At 40.4% G+C, this 18613-nt stretch overlaps 1 protein-coding gene across 8 annotated transcripts in view; it reads right to left on the bottom strand.

Moving 5' to 3' along the window:
• The window catches only part of PCDH15 (protocadherin related 15), a 725853-nt gene that overhangs the window by 287172 nt on the left and 420068 nt on the right, over window positions 1-18613 (bottom strand). For all 8 annotated transcript variants that reach the window (XM_052799247.1, XM_052799249.1, XM_052799246.1 and 5 more), the window contains one exon: window positions 2895-3055. In XM_052799247.1, coding sequence (XP_052655207.1) covers window positions 2895-3055 — 161 coding nt within the window. The remainder of the gene's footprint in view (window positions 1-2894; window positions 3056-18613) is intronic.

Here is an 18613-nt window from a genome sequence, read left to right as displayed (position 1 = left end):
TCACAGCCAAAATCTCAATTACCTTAAATCTCAAATTTTCTTTTCATATCCAGTAAACCTTAATAAACACAAATGAGTAATTTTACCCAGCACTACAGTACTAGGGATAAGAAGTGTAACAGTTCATAGTAAAAAATGAGGAAATAATCCCTCAAATACCAATGTTAAAACACCAATATTGCCTATATATAACTAAGAAAATGTACACCCTCCACTTGTTTCCCTGTGACTTGAGTCTACTTCTTGCAAAGAACATCACTGCAAAGTGTCCATACATATTCATAATAATGTGAAGTATTTGTGAGTTTAACTAGACTATTACTAGTATCAGAAATCAAATACTTTGGCAAGGTTGTTTTGGTAAAGCAGCTCAGATGAACGAACCTGTAGAGGCAAAAGTGTCACTAAAAAGGGCACTGAAAAAAGAACTAGCACTGATCTAACAGGAATTAATTTCACTTCCTAATGCCATATGGATATGCAGACTTGCGTGGGCTGATGAAGAATTGACCTTACATTTCTTAGAGTGGTTCTTAAGCCTCACCTCCCATTAAGGGCTCTCGCTTTTTGCTCTGACTTAAAAATAAAACTGAGAAGCCAAACATGTTCCAGCACCTGCCTGTCTCCTCAAAGGCAGTCGGCCGTTTGGCACTTAAGAAAATGCCGACTCTTTGTCGATGCACCAGGAAGTCTTTTGCCACCATGTCCACTGTGCCATGTTTTGTGCTGCATACCTTTGCTTCACATAAGAAAACAGTTTGTGAATTAAAACTAAACTAAGAACAGCTGAATTCAATTAGCTCTTTTAAACTAAAAATGGAAATGAAGAAAAAGTCACATGTTTCTGGTACTTATGAATGTATCTCAAAACACACGGAGAAGACAAATTAATCAATCAAGCTAATATAAAACAAAATTTCATGCACTCCAAGAAGAACTCCTGATCTTTAAAGCACTCTTTCCATGTTGATTACAGTCACTTTTGAGTCAATTTTCCTTTCAGGTTCTGATGAACGGCAGCAATGCTATAACACTGTAAGAAAATGTCTCTATTTTTAAAGTGTTTCTCTTCAATGAAATTAGCATAGATGAGAACACTCCTATTTGTTTTGTGCTTTTAATCTTTCTTTTTATAAAAATCAAACTTAGCCTGACAATATTTCTTTAATGCTATCAGGAACGAGCATACCACACAAATTTTATGCTGCCTTAAAAACAGAATCTAAACTAGCATATCCTCAATTCAATATGTCGAGCTTTATAAGTGAATTGTAACATTCACAATTCCTTTGCTCTCTCTCACATACCTTAAGTTGATGAGGGAAAGGCTGTGGATGTTACCTACCTGCACTTCAGTAAGACCTTTGACACTGTCTCTCATGGCGTACTCCTTGAGAAGCTGGCGGTTTATAGCTTAGACAAGTGTACTCTTCACTGGGTAAAAAACTGGCTGGTTGGACAAGCCCACAGGGCTGTGGGTGAATGGAGTTAAATCCAGTTGGCGGCAGGTCACAACGGTGTTCCCCAGGGCTCACTATTGGGGCCAGTTCTGTTTAATATCTTTATTAATGATCTGGATAAGGGGATTGAGTGCACCTTCAGTAAGTTTGCAGATGACACCAAGTTGGGAGGCAGGGTCAATCTGCTTGAGGGTAGGAAGGCTCTATAGAGGGATCTGGACAGGCTAGATCAATGGGCCGAGGCCAATTATATGAGGTTCAACAAGGCCAAGTGCCGGGTCCTGCACTTTGGTCACAACAACCCCATGCAACGCTACAGGCTTGGGGAAGAGTGGCTGGAAAGCTGCCTGGTGGAAAAGGGGCTGGGGGTGTTGGTTGACAGCCAGCTGAATATCAGCCAGCAGTGCGCCCAGGTGGCCAGGAAGGCCAATGGCATCCTGGCTTGTATCAGAAGTAGCATGGCCAGCAGGACAAGGGAAGTGATCATCCCCCTGTACGTGGCACTGGTGAGGCCGCACCTCGAGTACTGTGTTCAGTTTTGGGCCCCTCACTACAAGAAAGACATTGAGGTGCTGGAGCGTGTCCAGAGAAGGGCAACAAAGCTGACGAAGGGTCTAGAGCACAAGCCTTATAAGGAGCGGCTGAGGGAAGTGGGGTTGTTTAGCCTGGAGAAAAGGAGGCTGAGAGGAGACCTTATCGCTCTCTACAACTACCTGAAAGGGGGTTGTAGTGAGGTGGGTGTTGGTCTCTTCTGTCAGGTGGCTGGAGATAGGACAAGAGAAAATGGCCTCAAGTTGCAGCAGGGAAGGTTTGGATTGGATATTAAGAAAAATTTCTTTACTGAAAGTGTTGTCAGGCATTGGAACAAGCTGCCCAGGGAAGTGGTCGAGTCACCATCCCTGGAGGTATTCAAAAAGCGTGTAGACAAGGCACTTTAGGACATGGTTTAGTGGGCATGGTTGACAGCTGGACTCGATGATGTTAAAGGTCTTTTCCAACCTAAATGTTTCTATGATTCTAAGTCAATGTACACAGCTAGAGTAGGCTTTTAATAAGTGTCACGGGACACAAGGTGAGCAGCACTTCTTACAGACAAAAGAAGCAAACAAGAATAAAAATGTTTTTAATTCAGTAAACAAGTCAAGTTTGGTTCGATATATATTTCTGCTAACCCACACATCTATTTGTTTGGTCTTTATTATTGTGTTTGTCCACATATAATAATTGTGTGCATGATCAAGTTTCTGCATGCTTCCAATAAGTCCTAATAAAGAATCAAATTAGCCCTGTTCACATCCATCTGGGAACAAAAGATGGATACAGCTATTATATTCTAGCAGGTCTTGTGTTTACAGTCTTTCTATGAGTACACACAGATTTAGAAATTGATGTCTATGGGGAGAAAAGAAAACAAACAGCAAACCCCAAACTTACATCTCTGTCCAGAATTCGGCCAGTGCTATTTAGGTATAACATCTGGCTGATAGGATCAAGGATCACCCAGTAATCTACGTTGTCCTTTAAGGAGAGTTCAATGGTGGGGTCCGGCCCTCCTGCTGTCCCTTTGATCAGCATATTATCAACCAGGATAGTGCCTGCAAAAACAATAAACACACGAGGGAGAAATTTATACGGGCATCTACATTTTTATGTATTTTCATAACAACTGCAACACTAAAACCACTGTTTTCTAACTAGGGTTTCTGGTATTTTATGTTTTGAGTGAGGTTTAAAAAGTCTGAAGCTTATTATCTGTAATGAAAAACTGCCTCTGACACTGCAGCTATTTCAGACAATACTAGAAGAAGCACTTGCAATGCACAATAATTTAAGTTGACAATGAGACCCATCATATACAGCTATATATTTAAAATTACAAGGGTTTTTTCCTCCATTGAGCAATCATCACCCAATCTCACCTCAAACAAATGAAAGCACTGAAATAACAACCAGAACCGGAATAAATTTTCTGCAGCAAGAGTGACACATCGGGGCAGGGGGGGAACAAACAAAACAAAACCAAACAGTTACATAAAGCTTTCCAGGAAAAAAAAGGTTTTATACCTTGAGTTGCTCTGCAACAAAAAACTAAGCTGCAGCACAAAGACATGAAAACTAGGTCTACCAGGACAAAGGTAGTACTTAATTAGGACCAGCTGTCTATTCAACATATATACCATGCTTTTTTTCTTTTCTTGTCCCATTCTGTCAGTTAAAAGTCATACCTAACAGCTCTATTAGTCAGTTCACAGTACCCACGATGTACATAATTTCCTGTGTAAAACACTCAACTTACTTTCCAAATATCAAGCCTTACTAACTACCCCAAACGCTGCACTCCGGTGCCTCAGCTTTGCATGCACAGTATTTATAAACACTTCTCTAAGATTTCATTTTTCTGAAAAATTAACACTACCCAGTTTTCTTCACACTGAAATATTGAATGAAATTATCTTTATTGTAGTTCATCAACAGTTGCGAAGAAAATCTGTGAACATCACCAGCTGCAGAACACCTAAATTAGCTAAAAATATTTATCACGACTGCCTTTATTAAGGGCCCAAATAGTTTATTTCAAAATGCAGAGTAAAGTTTTCTTACACCTTCACTTTATAACAACAGCAGCTCTGTATAAATATATTCATCTGGGGGGAGTGGCTCTGAGTTGGGCCTATGCTTTTTCTGGACAAAGCAGTAAAACTAATTACTGCTCTTAACCTCAGCAAACTGGTTTACAGTCCTATTGAGGAAAACACCACAGTAACATTTTTTCAATTGTTTATTTTGAAACTACTTTTTATAACACAATAGAGGTGACAGGAGGAAATACTGCCAAACATCCATAACTTTGCACCAAAGACTGGTTTCAGGTTAGATGAGCAATACCTTTTTAGCCACGAGAAACACAGTTACTACCCGTGCGTTTTATGGCTATCAGCACCATTTCTTGTGCAATACCATCTGTACAATTATACTCTGACCCAGCAGCTTGAACTGGCATACAGCTTTTGAAAGATCACCACTAGTTTTAATAAAAAGAGGATTTCACCAGGAAAAACAAGCTGATTACCAACCCTGTGAGAGTTCAAAGGGTTTATGTCTAGTCACCAACTTCTCTAAAATCTATAAACTCCACCAACTTCTGTATATTGCCCTCATTATTGTGCCTCAATGATGATGCAAAGGTCGGTCAGCAATGCAAATTTGAGGTCATCTGAACAAAAGGTACCCCAAGAAAAGGCTCCCTGAAAAAAACACCAAGATAACAAACACCACAATCGCCCTAACAGCTTCAGTTGTTTTGATTTTTTTCCAGTCGTCTTGTTCAGACCTGAAGGCAAAGTCGAAGTTCTGGCTACCTTTTCACCAGCACTAATCCCAACAGAAGGCCCTATGCCTCCATTCAAATGGCTCTCAAAGAAAATAAAAATCTGCAATTTCTGCCTGTAAACAACACAGCATTAAGCATTTCAACAAGGGCCACCTGCACATAGCAAATCTATAAGGTAGTGTTCATAGAAAATATTACGCGTACAAATTCTTGGTGGGAAAAGGAGGAGCTTAAGGGATGGAAGAATTGGGGCAAGTGAAGTAACCAAATGACACAGAAAAGGGATTAGGAGAGAGTTGTGACAGCAGTGGAAAAATATACTGCAACGGATAATTAGGAAATAGGGGAGGGGAAAAGCATCAACAGCTTCTGTCTTCTCTCCCGTGTTGAAGACTAATAAATCCATGAGGAGCAAAGGGGCATCACAGCACAAGTTACAAGGGCACAGAGCTACCACAGCTGCCTGCCAATACAATGCTTTCAGATGCATAAGCAATCACGACATATAAAAGAGGGTTTATTTCTCTCCTCTGAAAATTGTTTAAAACAATAAAAAATAAAGATTGTCCTATAATGAAAACTGGCCCCTGGTTTCTACAAAACTCAAGATTATTAATATAATCTAACATCAGTAGGTCTTGATTGAAACGACAGTAGCAAAGGGAAATTACTTTTGGACTTCGCAGTCGCACTGCCTGTAGAGAAATCCAGCATATGCAACGCTAAAGGAATTAGACTGATAATCGTGGCAGAGCTCTGACTGCTAATAGAATAGTCTGCGGGGCCATGCCCCTGTGAAAGTAGCGATTACCCTCCCATGAACTGCATACAAGTGATCAGAGAAAAAAAAATACATATCTCAAAGGCATATATAAATTCCTCATGGCACAGCATGCATTTGGAAGTGGCAAGATACGAGGGCCTTGATACCAGAGCCCTTTCGCATGTTAAGGATTGCAAAAAAAGAAGTATATATGTAGCTGTCGCAGTCTAAAATAAGAGGAAAGTGCTGCAAAACAAGGCAACAGTGGTTTTAACAGTGTCCTTAGTGACATACACCAGATATTTTACTACCTGGCATTTGCAGGTAGCTTTGGTTCGGTATAGACTATGTACACCATGGTTTGTTGCTCTTTGTCCAAGGAGGCTTCATCCTCCCTTGCCTAGTTTCTAGAAGATTGACCTGCCAAACTCAGCCTTCTACAAGGGCTAAAGAGCTCAAACAACTCTCTCATGTTCATTAAAAATTAATGATTGCAGTTACATACTTTAAAAAAAAAATATTTAATCAACTTAAAATCTTGATGTGATAATGAATTTCATACAGTCTCTAATAAAACACTGCTACTACTTAACTGACCTCACTGCTTTGAATTCTGCATCTCATTTGACTTTCCTCTGTTGCACTCTCTAACAGCTATCTGCTTGATTTAACAAAGCACTTCTATTTGGTTTGTTTTGATACAGTGATTCTTTTGTTCTTAAAAATGGACTGTTTTTTCTTCAGATATTCATGAGGCACTTGTACTTTCTCTTCAAGAGACAGCAGTTTGCAAATAAGCCTTTTAATAGCCATCCTTAAAGTATTATTCTTCTATTTTACAAAGAATCTGACATTGTGGGTATCCTCCACCACCACCACCCCCACCCCTTAGATATCTGTAATTTTGTTCCTTACATCCTGCCTCTGTCCTTGGCCTAAAATGCCAGGGAGGAAACGTACTAACAATAAATCTGAATACATACAGTTCGATGTGACTGCATCAACAGTTTGTTCATTAACTCTCCACACATGCAAGCACAAAAGCAAACTCATCCCTTGATATTTGCAACATGCTAATACAGTAAGTTTAGACAATCTGCTTTTGTAATTTTTACACAAACAAGCTCAAACATTGCTCTAGCTGTTATAAAAGTTACATTTCTTCTTCTGTAATTATATTGGAAGTTCAATTTTACAGTATGGGGGGATGAGGAGTTGGTCGAAGTCTGCTGAGGGCACCTGAACAGGATGCTGCCACTCACTGCGAGGAGAGAGGTGGTCCACGTAGATGCATGTTTCTCGTACCAAACTCCTGGGAAGTTACCCAAATGCCCAAATGTTCAATAGTATTTCAGCACTGTTCCCTGCACTTCTTGTCATGTGTGCACAAGCCATTGAAAAGGACACCAGGGACCATACTTAGTGATATTCTTCCTAGCTAATTAAAAAAAGACTGATGTGAAAGTTAGATTGCACACCAACACAAGTAGATTTTAAGAACAGCTTTTCATCTTGTGTGGAGACCACAATTTGGCTGCTTTTCAACCTTCACTGAAGCCTGATTGATGACCGAGATGTCTTGTGGGAAGACAATACAGATTTTCCAAGGGATTAGTACAGAATAAGCCTCAAAGAATCAAAGTCAAGCAAGCTGTTGGCTAAGAAACAACAAAAAAGGAAGAAACCAACAGACTGTACAAGAGAGGAAAGATCTATTATTTTTAGGTATAATGCATTTTTCTGAAAGTAATGACATTAACTCAGAAATGTTATCTGAGCTTGTTGGGAATTATTCAACAAGTAGCTAAAAAACAAGACAACAAAAATAAAAATTATCGAATGCTGTTAATATTATAACAACAGTTCTACACTAGACTATTCCTTTGAGAGGAATCCAGAAGCTGAAAATCTTCATTAGACTGAAATAATAGGGAAAGGTTTGCTTTTACAGATCAGTCTCCACAGAAGGTGATCTTTCTATGGGAAGGGCATTACGAGGGACTCAGGTGCAAAAGCCATGAAATACAGAATTTGCAGTTTATGCTCTACTAAAGACAGCAGATGCACAGTGTTCAGTGAGGACTTACTTATTAAATGATTTAGACGCATCTTAGGATTATTTTTGTTGAATGTTTTAGCAGAGCCCTTTTTTAAAGAGTGAATTATGACTGGTCTGGGAACCACCCTTATGCTGGCACATGAATCAGAAAATAGGATTCCAGTAGAATGATACCTGCAGTACTTTACTTCTAAGAATTAAAAGGCATTTGCAGTTTCTCTTTCTGCAGTCACTGAGCTCAAGGCATGTGGAGCACATCCCACCTCCCCAGTGACACTAGTACTAAAGAAGTGTACCAGGCAAAGGCTCAACTTTGAGCCCAACAGTGGGTCCAAGGACTTCACACATCGTGGATGGTCAGTCCGAGTGACATCGAAGAGACATACCTAACTGCAGTTGATTAAGCAAGCAGACACGCAAAATACAAATTGGACAGACCGTACCCTCACAAGGCTCTTGTACACAACAACAGCGTGTCGCCTTCCACATGCTCAGTACTTACTAGATGGGCTGTGATCAGCTTCAACTTGTTCAGTGCAGAAAATTGTGAGATCCCAGAAGCACCTGAGCACTCACAAGCTACAGGGCTGAAGCCTGAAATGAAGCGTGTCTGAAGCCAAGGCAGAAGTATAATATCAAAGTTTTTATCATCCAAATGTACTTATCCTTCCTTTGAAAACAGTCTAAAACTTGTTATTCTTATTTTCCAAGTTGATGAAAGGATAAAACCACCTGCAACAGCATTATTAACCTCTGATATTGCCAAATTACATTAGCAGCTACTTCAGCTGTATGATGTACAAAAGGCTAAATATAATTAAAAAAAATCACACTCTGCTGTTCACACAGAACATACTTTTCAATTCAGCGTATTAATCAAGTCTCTATAACAAGTCCAAATACCATGTCAGCGAATTTACATTAAGCATACATGGCATTTCCTACCCTGGAACACTAAATAGGAATTTTTCAGCCAGTGGAATTTAGCCTAAGGGAATTATGCATGGTACCCACCTGGAAGAAGTGACTTTAGGAAAGAATCAGGTATCTGATGTCCTGTACCCACAGAGGCACGGTACATTACATGAGTGATGTGACATATTACTTATTCACTTAAGGGAAAGGAGGTAAATTTCCAAAAGACAAGTGAAAAGAAAAACTGGTCCTTAAAAGGCATATATATACATACACACGCACGCACGCACACACACACTAACTCTTTGAGCTGCAGTAAGGGCAAATACCAACAGTTGTCAATAGATGGAAGGAAACTCATCACTTCTGCGCTCTAAAGCAGTCGTGGTTTTTCACACCTAGTGTATTAAAAAATGAAAACCAACCAAGCAAGGATAGCAAGAGTGGGGAGCCTAAAGTAATGAGAAACTCCTGCTCTGCAAAGAGCCGTTGAAGTTAGCACCTCTGGACAGCAGCAGGCTGACAAGCTCAGACTTGGTGGTGGTGACAATGAGGAGCAGCTGGGCCAACATCCAGGTAGGCATCTTCCCTGGAGCTGGGAAACCCAATGTCAGACAGACCAAGTGGTTGTAAACCTTCTGCCAAAGGCTGAACAGCCTTCCCATTGGTGCCTCTGCGCTTGCATCTTCTGTTGGTCAAGTTGAAGAAACCAAAGCAGGCAGAGGGATGTCAGAGATTCAAGGAAGGTCTCCATGTGCCAGTCCCACCTGTGTCTGCTCAGGACTTTTAAGAATGTGTGGCAGAACCCGAGTTCCACCTGCACACACCCGATAGCTTCTCCTCTACTTGGTGACTCCGGAGCAATGTTTACAGTGTGCAATACACCAGGTTTCTTTTAGACAGAGCAAACATACATTAAAAAAACACCTGTATCTCTGTACTGCTTTCCTCTGTCTGCCACTGATTGTAAAGCAATTTGAAAATAGGGATTATTTTCTTATAGAAAGGCATTAGATGGATCAGTTGAAATGGTAGTTGCTTTTTTTGATATTCTACAGAGTTTTCATAGTTAAACCTGGATCACAAACTTATTTTTCTACATTTGAAGGTGTATGTCTGTAGAATAGGATGGATTAAATAGCAATAAATTAGAAGTCAATGGAAAATGAAAACTTTATTGCAGAAGTAAATTCTCAACATTATCATGAACTTACTTAGACCCACGCTTCAGGTTCATACACAAAAATAGGATAATTCTACAAAGCCATCTCCTGGATTACATATTTTCTATTCCCCATCCTCCCATCATCAGTAGGGATCTCTGAGAAGTTTCCAAGGTTGTTTCAAGGTTGTTTTGCTGCCATCCTGGCCCATCTTTTCTTATCCCGCTCCATGTGCAGCCACAGTCTCCAAGCAATTACAGAGCATAGCTAAAACCAGCCCACTATTTTAGCCAAATTAGCAGTTTGACAAGTTCAGGTTTAAGGCTTTTATTCTTAGTCCTCCCACATGGACCTTACAACTTCCCACCTTGAGCCACTGTAAGAATTGTGTACTGTGGGGAAAAGGTCTGTCCTTAAGGCATTGTACAGTACCAGTTTGGGTCCATTGTAAGTGAAGGTGACCCATTTTCTTGTGTTAGTGCTTCCCAGACAGCATGAAGACAGAGACCTAGCACTAACAACTCCTGCCCCATGCTGAAATGACACAGCAAGATGATGGAAGACATTTTAGAGACAGTTCCCCATTGGGGAAAGGCAGCAGCACTGCAATCACTATCAGTTCAGACCATATGTATGCCTATCCTGCAGGACATTAAGAATCATGGTCCTTCCTCCCCGTTTTCCCTCCACATTCACAAACAATAGGACCAGAGTCCCATAAAGCCATAGGAGAAGCACCTCAGTACTTCCCATACACAACTCATACATGACTTTGAAAAATCTGACCCACAGCATTTACACTCTACATCAAAACGTAACAAATAAGCATGAAAAGAAACCAGAAGAGGAAAGCATGATGGTCAAATGCTAACTACTAAATTCACAAAATATTCAGTACTTGCTTTCCTAGGTATATAAACCTAGCTTAATTTTTTTATTAATCCCACCCCCCCTTTTTGAGAGGATAAGCAAGAGGTGAACAGATAAAGGGTGACTGTGGAAAGGCAGAGATGGATGCCCAGGAGAAAGCAGAGGGCAATGAGGGAGCAGTGAAGCAGAGAGTTTGGGTCACGGAGCAGCACTGAGAGGAGCAGAAATTTTAAGTAGTTAGAGGACAGAGCAGGGATAGAGGAAAAAAGAATTCCGGCTGTAGAGACTATACTGTCTTAACACAAATACTACTAAGGACTGGGGAGGCCATGGGTCTGGCTGGGGACAAAGTTTACAAGTTGCAAGTTTACTCTAAGTCCCAGGGCATGCATTATTCTGTGCAAAGTCCCATCCTGTAAAATTATGACAGCAAAGGAGCATCTCAGACAAAACCAAGCTCCCCATCCTTCCTCGCATACTTAAGAGAAAAAAACTGAAAACAATGAATTCTAAAGGCTTAAAACAAGAAAACATGAAAACAGTTTTTCAGAAATCCTTTTTCAAAACCAACTTTTTTTTCCTTTTTTTTTTTTTAATGCTCAGGGTTGCAGCAGCAGGATAATTGCTTGGTTCACAGAAAGGTCCTCTTGTTCCTCCTCTAATATTTCACCGGGGTAAGGTCACCACCAGGCCCCATACTGACGCCATTGACATTGCTTCTGTATTCCCTTTCTGCAAGTGTTTGACAGAAAGCCTCTTAGTGTCGTGAAACATAAATCAAGTAGGTAAAGCATGCCAGTGACCAATGACTGACTCAAGTTTGTTGATTTTTAACATATCATTATGTTATTTCTCCACGCCTCAACAGAACCCAGTACTTCTACAAAAAGATTAACTATACTTGCTGGATCTCAACAGACTACATTTCTCCACCATACTACGACAGAGTACACAGAGCAAAATCCAGAGTCCCACTCCCAATTATTATAGCAGCAATCTAAGGTAAATTGGAAAGAGGCGTAGCTCCCTCCCCAGAGTACCCGAGCCATGACTACACTGGCTGCTTCCTACCCTCCCCCTTCCTCCAGTGGCCACATTTATGAGGCGTTAAACCAAAAAGGGAGGTAGCAGAAGGACCCTTTGCATGAGGCCTTTCCAACATTTCATTTCTCTTTCTGTACCCAGCTCATGAGATGCACTTTGCTGTGCCTGCCCACCCACATCACTGACAGCGGCACACTCCATCACCCCCCTTCCCTCCCAAACTTTCTGCTTCTCACATTTTGCCCTCCCTTTAACTCATCACTGGGCTCAGGAGCCAACATGATCGAACAGAGCTGCTAAACATCAAAGGGGGCTTTTCTCTACATTGAGCAGTATTTTTGCAACATAGGACAAGAATGTCTTTATGGGATCAGACTGTGGCCTGCAAAGTCCTTTACTAGCTGTCCGACAATACTCTGCACTGCAAGTGGCAAAGCAAAACAAGTCTGCACAAGACACATGAGAACTGAATGTCTTTCCCCTTCAGGGGACCATTTTTTCTGTTTCAGTCTTCAAAAACTTCTCCTTCTAGAAAAATTTTTTATTTTAACATTTGCTAACTCTTTTGAACCCATTCTAACTCTGAGTTGTACAGAAGACAAACACAATTGCTCTGTTCAAAACGTATCTAAAGGTTTACACTGAATTGCTACTAAAAATTCAACCCCTATAAAATATAACTTACAAAGGATTATTTTTTTTTTAAGATGAAAAAATTTCAGTCACGCTTCATCAGAATTTTTTTTTGTTAAATGTATAATTGCATATGCAAATACCTGTAAAAGAGCAGACTAAAGACCCATCTAGCCTGGTATCCTGGTTGCAGCAGAGGCCAACAGGCAATACTTAGGACACATCTAGATCTCAAAGTGACTTATAGCTCCCTCCTCCACATGCTCCTTGGCTCCAGATCTCCCTTGTCTGTGGGCTTACCGGCTTTACAGGTAAAAAAGACATTTCAGGCATTTACAAAACACACAGGCTCTTATTCGAAGGCTTTTAAAAGCTTCCGACTGCATACATTGAGAAGGCATCAATCATATTTTGCTCAAGGAACTATTTCTAAATAGCTAGCTACACATACATTCAAAACATATCGACCTGCTAACTGAAGAAAAACTAATAATCTGACCTCTCTCCAAGTCAGGAGACATGGATATGCAGAGCAGCAGCAGTTCTCCAAATGGCTGGAAAGGAGGTCAGGGTTGCTGGCTGCGGGGCAGCCAGGAGGACAGCACCACCACCCACCACCACCACCCCTAGTACAGGGGCTTTTAGCAGCCTCCCCGGCCCCCCAGACCGCTTGCTTGTCTGCCAAGTAGGCTTTTGAGTCTCTGGCAACCCCGCAAGGGTAAAATGTCTACTGAAATAAAATTTTGAAAGACCTTGAATTGTGAGATTCCTCTTTTATTTTTTATTTTAGCAAATGGAACCAGAAACGGATTGCTAAGGTTGACAAAAGATTCTCTGTTATTTATAAAAAAAGCTGCCAATTTTGGAAAAAAGTATTCCCAGATGGGTGCTCTCATACCAGGCAACACGTACGGACAAAGAAAATTACCATTAACAAAAATGTTACCTTATAAAGTACCCACGCATACAACGGAAAGGCTACCAAGACAAAAAATACACAGGCTAAAATTTCTGGGAACATTTAAAAAAGAAAACATTCCTCTTCCTACCAGACAGCACAGAAATAATAAAAATGCACATACTACAGTCAGCGGTGAGATAAAAAGTCTTTGGGCTATTCCAGCAAACACTTTGTTTCTTGTCTCATTTCCCAGAAGACCTTGGCAACAGCAATTTTTGAAGGTGATTTAGATTTTAAGACACAGCACACAACAACAACAAGGATATGCATAAATAGGCAGAATGCAGCAACTTTGAGTTAGGCTTTTCAGTGATGAAGCTTTCTGGAATCAGGGAAGCTTACTCCAGTTACATGTCCTTTGATAAAGGAAACCCACTAGTACCATTAAGTTTCCCATAAGTTTTACTGTATTTCAACAAACTCTTTTGTGAGAAATAAAAAACAGCAGAGGAATTATCCCTGAATTTCCTTGGGATCAGATGATGAGGGAAAATGCTTTTGAAATTACTAAAGGTGATGTAAAGAGGGACAACAACGTTGTACAGCAGAAACAAGAGCAAACACAATGTCCTCGTCTAAAAGCAAAGCAAATGAACTCAAGAACTAGTCAGAGATTAGAAAGACAAGTCAGACAGTGAAAATGGAGGGCTGATAGTCCATAGCCCTGGATTCAGGAACTGGAATAAGAGCCAGACATATAAATCCAGGAAGGATTATGAGGCTTCTAAGAAAAGGAGACCTTCAGCACTGGATGTCTTAGGAAGACATCAGACAAACTTTCATCAGAAAATTAAAAAAAAAAAACCCTACACTTAGAGCCAGAGGAATGGACTGACAGTTCTTTATTCTATGGTCTTGTTATTTTGAGAGACAGAACAGAAACATCAGTAAGTTTTACCTCCATTCACATATTGGATCTATTCCTGAATTTGGCCCAGTTTATGGAAGTCACAATTGGAAAGTTATACTTTGCCTTCCTAAACACTCAGATATGAGGGAGAACCAGTACAGGGAAACCTTGGAGCACAAGAGGGCATGGGAACATGAAACTTTACACAATTCCAGGTTCTGGAACAGCTATGTTCTGCCACGATTAGCAAGATAGAAATTACTCCAAAGTAATGGACGTTTCTTGCCACAGTACTTAACTCCACAAACTAGCTTTTGCACTGAAAGTGATCACTTCTGAGAGTAAGCCTGTCACACCTTGCCATGTTGAAAAGTCTTAGTTTTATTTTGGTACTTTGGGGAAAGAATATACATATTAACAAAGTTCGTGTATATTCCCAGCCAGAACTGAGCTCCTGGGAACACAAATTCTCTGATTATGTGCATAGATTATTAAGTTAGGTACCTGCAAACAAAATGATTTGCATTTAAAAGGAGTCATGTTCCCAGGGATACGCAGGCCTTCCCATTTAAATATATTATCACAAAACCAATCTCATTTCTGTTTCAGACCTGGTTTATTGAGACCATATTAATAAACATTAATAAATGTTGTATTCACTCTTCATCTGCCAAGTAGGTACCAAGTCAGGACAAAGCAAAACCAATTTTAGCTGTGTGACTACAGAGACATCAGTGGAAGCCCAGACACACATACCAGCTATTTCCTAGCATAACACATTTCAGATTTAATTTACTACATCAACGCAATATGGTCAAGCTCCTCGTAATTAAGACAGACCCACACATCCCAGACACAGCAAAGTCACCGTGCACACAACTGAGTCCCAGTTTTATGCCATGCACCGGGGAAGTCCCAGCATCTAGGAGTCCAGTCACAGTTTCTACAAAACATTCCTGGGAGGAAGCGAGTTTCATACAGCAAACGGGATCAGTAGCACCCACAGTCAGCAGAAAGACACAATATTTACTCACCTATGAACAGACATCCTCACCTGCAAGCACACTGCAGTTTCCATCGCCCAGATTTTTGTTCATCTAACCCAAATCTGTGACATTGCATTCAATCCAAAAGTCCAAGCACTTTCCTTTATGTTCACCTTCTTTAACTTCAGGCTTTCTCCTCCCAAACCCCTCTTTAATTAACAGGTTCTGCCTCTTTCTTTGAATGCACTCAAACTGCATCTGCAACCTGTCATACTGAGTGCAAATGTGCCAGATTTTAAAACCAGAAACTGAAACGACCAGCACTAATGTAGTTTACCCTGAACAGTCCTTAAACGAGACAGAAATTAGCATGCATAAGTTGGAAGAAATGCAACTTCAAAAAATATTTCTGCTGAGAAGTGTTCCTGAATTAACCTAGTGCTGACTGCAATGACTTTTTTTGAGGCAACTACAGACCATGTGCGATAACGTTCGTATTTGCAGTCCTTCCGTTTCCTCTTGAGATCCCCGACTGATAATTTTCTCATAACGCTATTTTTAAGTTCCTGGAAATACTCTCTATCTGTCAGGTTTGACAAATGCTGCAGCAACACAAACAGGTTTTCGTCAGAGATCTCCCTCATTTTTTACCTTCTTGGTGGCTGGGAATACAAGACCAGGCTCTCGGTGCCTACATGCACCAAGAACACAGAGAAGCCTGAGTTGACACCTGTGGTGTCAACCTTGGACAAGCTCAAATGCCAAACTTGGCCCCAAAATCCCCCCGAGAACATGGGGATCTCCAGGTTGAGCCTGTGGCTCCTGAGCTCCGGGGCAGGGTGACCAGCAAGAAGGGCTACAGGCCAGGGCTCTTCAGGCTTTTAGGTTCCTCCTGCCAAACGGGAGAAAATGCAAGTCCCAAAAATTCAACATAGGAGGAAACTGCCAAGTTGGAGCAATTAGGGTTTCCTGTCTCTTTCCCTACAGATAAGCCTCAGGATCTTGGAAGATGCATGCATGTGAAGCAAAGGTCCTCTGGTTCCTCCTCCTTTACTGATACTTGCTACCTGGGCATCAGCTCCTTTATGCACAAGATGCATGTGAATTTGAGAGACCGGTTTTTCTGTTTCATTTTGTTTTGCTGAGAAAATACTGCATTTTTATTTCCATTCTACAGAAAATTGAAAAATATCTAATTTTCATTCTGATTCTAAAAAAATTACTTATTTGGAAATACAGATTTTTGTCACTCGGGAAACACCAAGCTTTGGGTAGGTTTACCTCTCAAAACAGAAACCCGTATTTCAAAATTAACCTAAAATAGATCTCTGGGATTGTGCAAATAGGGTGGGACTTGAGCTCTCAATACAGGCAAGCAAGATTGATAATACGGAGGCAGGCATATGCATGGGGGAGTGCCTTTGACCAATGAAATGCTAATCCAAACTATTTTATGAAAATGAGTGTTTCAGCATGCACCCACAGAGATGGAGTGCAGAGCAGCTACCCATTCATCGCATTTCCTCTGGAAGACTGCATATTCAGGTAATCTGTTTTAGAGTTCTTGGGCAGGTTTCAGAGTCTGTCATCACAAATACATATTAAAAACTCGTTTTGTAAATCTTGTTTGCTTTCCAATTCCTTCAGCCATTACTCAAGCAAATCAACATTGGGGTTTATTGGTTCTCTTTTTAGAAAAGTCTAATTTACACTTTAAACACTCAAGGACTTATAAATAATGAAACAGATCAAGCATTTATTCAGGAACACTGTGATTGGGCAATGGCCATTGAAGGTGTGAATTAAATGCCTTGAATATTTTCACCTTAATTTGGAGCCATCCTAGGGCCTGTTTGCATACCATTCTGAGAGGAACAGCAGGAGCCTATAACACTCTGCTCTAAAGTTGAATTATTAAGATTATAAAAGACCTAACTAAACATTGCTTATGGCTATCTGCATAATTTTTTTAATATTTCCTAACCATCTACTGTGCACTGTAACAACCACACATATCTGTTCTCTCCTTATAAAGAAGGCAAAAAAAGGACAACTTACTGATGTCTATCCATCCTCTCTATCTGCTTGTGCTACTTTCTACAGGGAAGTATCCTAGGAAAAAAAAAAAAAATGAGCATTGCCAGCAAACCTGGATTTTCTTGGTGCACTCCATTCAATAACAAAGGCAGAGCAATAAAACCCATGTTTTCCAAAATCTTGCCACAAAGTAACTGCTAAGTCTGGGTTTGGCTTTAGTTTCCCAGCTGCAGGTGTTGGAAAGCCACAGACATTGCAACCTGAGCCTCGAGAAAGGGGAATAAAAAGGCAAGTGTGGGAAATGCAGGGAAGAGACACCATTGAACATCATCTAGGTAGAAAAGATTATCACAGACATAAATTTGTATCTTTATCTAGATTTGGATACGTCTTGTTAAACAATAATTCAATCTTACTGTACTCTTGCTACAACATCTGTCCTATTTTCAGAGGTAAAAAGAATCCCTGAGGTATGGAGCACTACAGATCAAGTGCACACTGACAGAGGAAAATCTACAGTTTCTTGGAAAACTCCTTGTCTGTTCAGAAAAGTGGGAGATGTAATTTTTCAGAGAATGAAGGAATTTCTTGTGATGCCTCAGCAGTGGCAAATAAAGGAGGAACTACACCAAATGACAAATGCCAGGAGAGCCCAATAGCAGAACAGAGGAAAAGGAGCTTCTGCCTTTGAAATTCATTCTTTACTGATCTGTAATAGCCTGCTTTTGGAGGAAGAGTGCACTTTGTGGTTTTGTTTTTTTTTTTAAATCACCTAAGCTTTCTATGCATTACTGCCTAGCATTCCCCTTCTATGAGGACAGGGAAAGCATTCTCCTTTGTGGGAAGAGAGAAATCCTTTCTCTTCCTGTGAATTGCTTTATTACAGAAAAAAAAGGACTTTATTCTTCATAGAAATCTACAAGACCATTTGTAACCTACAACTGTGCATAAACCTCCATGAATCGGGTTGATATCAAGGAATCGATTCAAAAAAACTGACTAGAAAGTGGTTAAGAGTCACACCACCAGTTTTGGAGTAGAATACAGAATCAGGCAATTTCGATAGCAAGTAGAAAGAGTGACATTACAATAGACAGACTGATACAAATATCAGTCTAACAACCTTCCATACTCTTTTATTCTCATTGCACTAAACCACACAACAGCTAGCTGATTTATTGTCACTGGTACCAACTCATGCTTGTATTTGCAGACATATCAATAGAAAACTAAGAAAACCAGAAATACTTGGCACTACATCCTGCCTAGAAGCACGTTTTTTTCCTTTTTAAGGACATTCAAAAGCAAGTTCTAAGCAGTTCTGTTGCCTTCACAATCAAGCACTGGCTTCTTCATAACTCAAATCCCAAGTCCTTAATACCACTAAAATGTTACATTCAAAAAAACAATTTTAAGCAGCAGCATTGCAGTTATCGCGGGGGGGGGGGGGGGCGCGCAAACCTGTTAAAGCCACACTATTCCCCAGAGGCAGTCAATTATTTCAGACTTCTCTGACTTAGGTGTCAGGGAAGCAGCAAGGA

Source organism: Harpia harpyja, chromosome 10, assembly GCF_026419915.1.
Source record: "Harpia harpyja isolate bHarHar1 chromosome 10, bHarHar1 primary haplotype, whole genome shotgun sequence".
In the NCBI taxonomy this organism is placed as follows: Eukaryota; Metazoa; Chordata; class Aves; order Accipitriformes; family Accipitridae; genus Harpia; species Harpia harpyja.
The sequence above is the reverse complement of the archived record's forward strand: the minus strand, read 5'-3'. Positions and strand labels throughout refer to the sequence as shown.